We start from the raw sequence: 6683 nt of genomic DNA, 5'->3' as shown, positions 1-6683 counted from the left end.
TGGAGAGAAATGCTCCTAAGAGGCACGAGAGGGAAAAAGTTGCACAATGACCACAGGCACAGCAGACAGAGTCCCAGAGCCCAACAACTGCTGCCCTCCTGCCAGTGCCCCAGCTCATTTTTGCCAGCAGCTTGTTCATGCAGTGGCACTCCAGCAATAAGTGGACATGATTTTTGACACAATAAACTTCAGAGACCTGAGCAGGAGCTTCCAGACTCCCCTGGAGCGCAAGTGTGACTGGTCCAAGTAATAAACCTTGGGAAGGCCAGGGCTCAGTGTGATGCTCAGGACACTGCACAAAGGCTGAGCCGTGGTTACAGCGTCTCTTGCAGCCAGGGTGCAGTGGCTGGGTTTTGTCACTCTGTGTCCCTTGGGACCCCATGCAGCACACCCAGCTCCACCAGCCAGTGTTACAGGTCTCAAGGGGTTATGAATGACACGAGGGGGCTCAGAACATCAGTACCCACAAGCATGAACTGGGGCCTGTCTTGAAGTTAAGTCACTTTGTGAATATGTAACTTTCTCTATTTCATTAGGATTTCTCCCATCTGTTAAACATCATTCCAGAGAGTTTGGTGACACTCTTAATGAATCTGTGAAGGGATGTTTTTGTTTTAGATATAATTGGACAGCTGTTTTATTATGAGTTAATGAACTATGATGATTAAAAAGAATCCAATTTTAGCAAACCATGTATTAACAATTACTCCAGACTAAAATCACAGCTGAGCAAGTGCTAGACAACTTTCATGACAATGACTAAAAGCAGAAGATGAAAAAAGAAAACCAGTGAGGTGCTATAGGACAAGAGGTGCCTCCAGACCAGGCTCCCTGCATGAGGCATGGGTTCCTTGGGCTGCCCCACAGCAACCACTCCACACCACCACCATCTCCTCTGGCCCAAAGCCCCTTTTGGCCCAAATCAGTCATCAGGGTCTGCTCACACTCTTCCATATTCCCAGCCCCTCTTCATGCCCATGTCACCCTTGTCCTCTGACCATGGCATCCCATGAGGGGCTGGGGGAAGGGAAAGGGGACAGTGACGGCAGCAGGCTCAAAGGTAATTGAGAGATAGAGATAATTGACCTCTCTGAGGTTGCAAAACATATTTCAGACTGCTTTTCCCCCCGCCCTGGTTCTCTTTGGCCAAGGCTGTTTGCCCTGGAGGCACTGCACAGAACAGGATGCTCCCTGATGTAGGGCCACATCCTTCCTGACTGCAAGGAGATGACCCCACAGCAATGCTGAGCACCAGCAGCACCATGAAAAGTTGATCCTGAGATGGGGAGTCCTGCATTTGTCCCTCCCACACTTTCCAGCTTAGAAGACAGCTTTGTATTTCAGCTGAACCTTGTGCCAAAGACTAGAGGCCATAAAAAGCAGCTGTTGGAGTTTCCATAGAGGTTTCCCAGTTCATATGGAGCAGCTTTTACGAAGTAAAGTCTTTGCCTTTGCATTGAGTCTTTGCCTTTTCAGTGAAAAAGCTCTAAAGAGTTAAATGAAGACAGGTCCATATGCCACATGTGCAAATCACTTATCTCCTGCTGTTAAAATAAATCTGTTCCAAATCATTGTGGCTTCCCAACAGCTGCCTCCTGATCTTTCTCTGCTTCAGCCCTCCATTTGGCCTTCTTTTCTGTGTTCACCCTCAGCAGCGTCTGATCCTTTTTTGCAGCCTTGAAAAGAATTGGTGAAAATCATTGCATGCACATAGTTACCACCACTACATTTCCCCACATTTGCACCACTTCCCTTGACACCCCACTGTCCTTTTTGATATTTTGCAGTAACAGAAGTCAATGTGTTTCCTTGTCATACCACATTTTCAGCATTTGCAGCTCTGATTAGCAAGAGAGTTACACTGTAAATTGTTTACAGGTGCACTGGGACATGCAAGTCAAACTGGAGACTCTCCTTCCCCAGCAGTGGGATGGAAAGAAGTGTCACAGCTCTTGGTGGCCATGGTGACATGCAGACTAGGCAGGCAGGACCACAAGAGCCTCATGGTCGATGGATGCAGGGCAGGACCAGGTACCATTGGCACTGTCTGAACTACTCCATAACCTTTGGACTGGCCTCTTGCCGAGGTACTGTAAAACAGAGTGTTGCACTGAACAGGTTTATGGCAAAGTGGGTCAGAAGGAACATGTTAATCAGCAAATTGTGCTTCCCCATGCCAATCTCTCCCCTAGAGGAGGAGAGACACAGGTCCTGTGCAAATATTGCTTATGTGTACTTATATTCTGTCACCCAGGGGCTTATTTACAAAAAGCGTACATAGACCATAGACCAAATCAGTTCACCCAGAAACAATACTCACTTCTTTGCCTGTGATGACCATGGTCAAACAGCCCAGCACAGTCAGTGCAATCATGATGTAGCAAACCTTTATCCTGACAACGTTCCTTGCTGCGTTGAGGACATCAGACCTGCCGAGGACAGAGCAGAGTTTCCATCCTGCAGCAGCGTGTGTGAAATGAGATCATGGGGAGCTGAGTAATGAATCCTCAAGTCTTACAGCAACTGCCTGTCAATGTGCAATGGGTTTCTGCCTTCTCTTTCTGCAGCTGCTTAGAGGAGGATTGAAAAAATTAGCCTAAGGGGAAAAGGTTTAGCCGCCCTCCCACACAAGTGGGGTATTCCTACTTCCAGTAGCCACCCATAAGAACAGGAATAACAAATCCTGCTCTCCTGTCTTCTTTTATTGCATATGAGAGTGCTTACACCTGAGAGGGGAAGGATGGGTAGAGGAGCCCCCAGGATGTCACAAGTCAGAAGCTTAGGGCTCCAAAACCGAGTGACAATTCTTTAACAAAATACCTCAACAAGAAGGTGAAACCACAGGCCCCTCATGAGGAACTCATTGTAGATACCTGTCACCAAAGCTGTGTGTAGCCCCAATTTATTATTAGAATTTATGCAGCAATATTGCTAATCAATAAAACCTAGCAAAGCATGCAAAATCCAAAGTGGATGATATCTTACCATAGTGACTCCTGAATTACAAAGCCACTTGTCTTGTAAAAGACACTACAACTTAGTCTGAAATGTATGATATCTAAAACAAATGAATCCAAATTACTTCACCTATAATGGCGAAAAGCTCGTGTTCCCAAGAATTACAATTATTTTTGGACACCAGTAACAGCAAGCCCCATCAGCATGGGGGAGCACCAACTCTCACCACGTGAGCACAACTCTGGGTAATGCAGACTGGGATGTCAATCTGTGTGTTCACAGATAAAAGTATCATTCTGACTGGTCCACTTACGATATGTGCTTGGGAATGTCCTCCTCCTTTTTAAAGCGTCCTGCCCATACTAACACCTTTTTATCAAAATTTGTAGGCCTTCTGTCATTTCTGAAAGCTTCTTTACCTATAAAAGATTTTATAAAAGAAAACAAGTCAAGCTTCAAGAAGGGAAGAGGGAAAAAGCTGTTGTTACAGGGGGAAAGGGACTGAAGGTTCAAAATTACACTTTTCTCTGAGAGCCAAATGCACTTTCTAAAGTCAACAAGACTCAGCAGATGGTGTGAGCTTTGTTACATTTGCAGTCTATTTCATTTGGCCTTTTTTTTCTTTAGTTTTGGTAGGTCTTAAAGTAAAAATCTCTTCTAAACTTCCTGATTAAGAGGGTAAAGGATGCAGGGCTGAGGTTCCCTAAGCCTGCAGCATCCTCTCACCCTGCTAACATCTTGCTTTTAAATGGCCCAACTAGTGAGTTGAGCTGCTGTCGGCAGCACAAGTAACTCCAAAACAGCTTCTCCTCCTAAAATCACCGACGGAGAGATGAAGTCTGCTAAAATGCAGCCTGGTGGGAGGCTGGCAGTCATTCTCATGGAAGCTAGGTAACACATTACTGTACTCTAATGATGATACATTACACCCCATCAGGCTACCACGGTGATGCCATTAGCATGTTGTCACCCACAGCACAATGAGAAAAGGACTCTGGCTTCTCTTGATGGAAACAAGCCCAATGACGGGCCACAACAAGGACAGCAGCAGGGAGACCCTGCAAAAATAGCAATGGCTATCTCAAATCCTGCCTTTTGCATTGTACACTTGCACAGGTGGTCTTTACAAGGTAGCTGAGACTGCTCACCCAGTACCTACACCCGGGTAGGTGCACCCAAGATGCTGTGCTACAGTGCCCTGTGCTTGCAAATGTGGGACTTGGGTTGAGAAATGCCCAGGGCATGCAGAAAGGATGGACCTGGTTTCAGTGTTCTGCACTCCCTGCTTGTTGCTGGATTGGTTGAAAGAAAATCACTACCACTACAAAACAGGGCATGGGAAGCATCTCTTCCTGCCTCTGTTGAGATGGTGAAATTACAGTAAGTGCCTTGGCCCCAGACCTGCTCATGGATGCCAGGACTTTGTGAATGGCTGGAAAATCCCAGTTGTAAATCTTGGCTCCCAGACCTCTGGGTAAATTTAATCTCCTGCTTCTCCTATTTGTCTTACAGAGTGCCAGTGAGACCAGCAAGTGCCAGAGTCAGATCTGCAGCAAGCAGTATGTTGGATTGCTAAAAGGACAGGCTTCATCCCAAGGAAGACAAGGGTAATGCCCCACACAGGAGACCCTCAGCCATCCTATGGGAGCACAGACAGCCCCATGCAGCCCAACCTTGATAGGGTGAGAGGTCTACAAAGGCACAGCCAAGGAAGTGGTGGTACGGGTTAAAAAGAGAAACCATCTCTATACCAGGAAGCTTGTCCATCTGGGAGCAGCCAATGTCTGCTCCCTGCCACATAATCCAGGGCACTGTCTGGCACAAGCACATGCAGCTGTGGCTACAACTCAGTAGGGATCACAGAGGGGAGCTGAAGGGTGCAAGTCTGCCACTTGCACCAGCCCTGCACACGCAGGGACTTGCACTGGTCCTCCTCTGGAAACCTGGCAGCTGGGTAGGAGGAGGAATATTTGTTTATCTGTTTTAACTATCATGTTGCCTGACATGAAGCGTCGGTTTGTATTTGCTACCATAGGAAAAGGACTATTTAGCACAAAAACTTTATCCCTGTGCACTGTGCTGGTCAGAGCTCTGAGTGTGCTCCGTGTCCTGGGAGTGCTCGTAACCCCAGGAGATGCAGCCCTGCAGTAACTCGGCCACAGCCGAGAGTGAGAGCCATTTTCTCTCCCTTTCCTGCAAATACCCTCTCCCTCCATGCTGCAGCACGAAACAGTGACCAAAGGCTTTTTACCCACCTGGATCAGCCGCCCGCAAAGCCATGTGCTGAGCGTCCCTCGCTTTGTTGCCGACAGCCCTGGCGGGGCACAGGACCTGCCGAGCCACCCAGTGCCACAGCCCAGGGCTGTGCCCCACCGGCCTCCCCAGCATCCTGCCCTGGGCAGCACTGGATCACCACGGCCCCAGCAGCCTGGCCATGCAGGGGGCCCGGCAGGAGCCCAGGAGGCTGCCTCTAGGAGTTACTAACGCAAAACTATCCCCTCCTGTAAGAAAGGAGTAGCGTGCACTTCCGCCCTGACTGACAACAGGCTTTGCTTACACCACGATGACAAAGTTAAATTCATCACCTGTGTTTACCAAAATGACACACCTTCAGAGATAGGCGAGCAGAAATCACCTCTGTGGCAGCTCACGCCCAGCCCAGACTCTGCCCCAGGCTCTGCATCCCAAGGAGCTGCTCAGGAAAGCAATGCCCATTTACATTTTTTTCTCAGTCCTTACTATGGAACGACTAAAATAGGACAGCTTGCTGTATTTCCCCAAAGATGGGCTTAGTGACTGTTAATTATCACAGCTGGTTAAGCTTTTAGAGTTCTCAATTGTTCTCAGCTAAAAAAATAATCTTGCAAATCAGTTGCTTTAAACAGACTTTCTGAAGAGGAACAGTATTTACCCCATTTCAGAACAAATGTGGTTTAGTGGAAGGAAACTAAACCTGATGTTTGTGTCCATGAATGCATTATGGGGAGCCCATCTAGCATCCAGACTGCAAACTCCTAGCAAATAAATATATTTCAGATATATTTCAGGTTTAAAACAGTAAACTAAGAAATTGTAACTAAAACCTCAGGTGTTGTAGTACTTGTCAGTCAGTAAAATTGTCATTGAAATGTAGCAGTACCTATAAAGTATTTGCCCTCCACAAGGTCTGGATAGCACTGGATGTTTTCTGTAACATCAGCTGTTCTAACCTGAGAATGAACCAAAAGCAATGCTATTTTATCACTCTGACATTTCTACTGCATTTTGCACAAAATTCTCGCTGATGGGTCAGGAAATGGAAATGAAAAATATTTGTCTCACTCAGAGCAGTGGGGTATTTACTCTCATTAGATATACAATGCTCTAAAGCTGATTTACAGGTAGGAAAAAAAAATCTATTTGAAAGGGAAGAAGCAGCTGCCAAAAAGTAAATTTTTAAGAACTATTTAGTAATACTATCAAATGCAATTTGCAGATAATCAAAGTGTGTCTAAGAGCAAGGGGAGGAACTGTTTGGATGTTAGCAAGGATACCCTTTAAGGGCTGAGAGGAAAAAAGATGTGAAACAGATGCAGTTCCAGCTCCTCAGCTCCTGGCCCCAAGGAAAAACTCTACCATTTATAGAGACATTTTATATTTTTTGAGAACACAAACTTATTGATGCTGAGGAAAGAAGAAACTCACAGCAATGAAAAACATGTTTTTTGCTCTTTTATGAAAGCTCC

The 6683-nt window shown here is 46.4% G+C and overlaps 1 protein-coding gene across 1 annotated transcript; it reads right to left on the bottom strand.

The window, feature by feature from the left end:
- Positions 1-1215: 1215 nt before the first annotated feature.
- Positions 1216-5346, bottom strand: LOC116793947 (protein FAM162B-like). The gene is made up of 4 exons (XM_032702203.1): positions 5214-5346; positions 3272-3377; positions 2321-2429; positions 1216-1676 (listed from the first exon to the last, which is right to left on the bottom strand). Exons 1-4 carry the CDS (start codon positions 5344-5346, stop codon positions 1569-1571), a joined length of 456 nt encoding a protein of 151 aa, XP_032558094.1. The 3' UTR covers positions 1216-1568.
- Between the last annotated feature and the right edge of the window lie 1337 nt (positions 5347-6683).

Source organism: Chiroxiphia lanceolata, chromosome 14 (assembly GCF_009829145.1).
Source record: "Chiroxiphia lanceolata isolate bChiLan1 chromosome 14, bChiLan1.pri, whole genome shotgun sequence".
Classification (NCBI taxonomy): Eukaryota; Metazoa; Chordata; class Aves; order Passeriformes; family Pipridae; genus Chiroxiphia; species Chiroxiphia lanceolata.
Note: the sequence above shows the minus strand (reverse complement) of the source record. Positions and strands in the feature narration are given on the sequence as shown.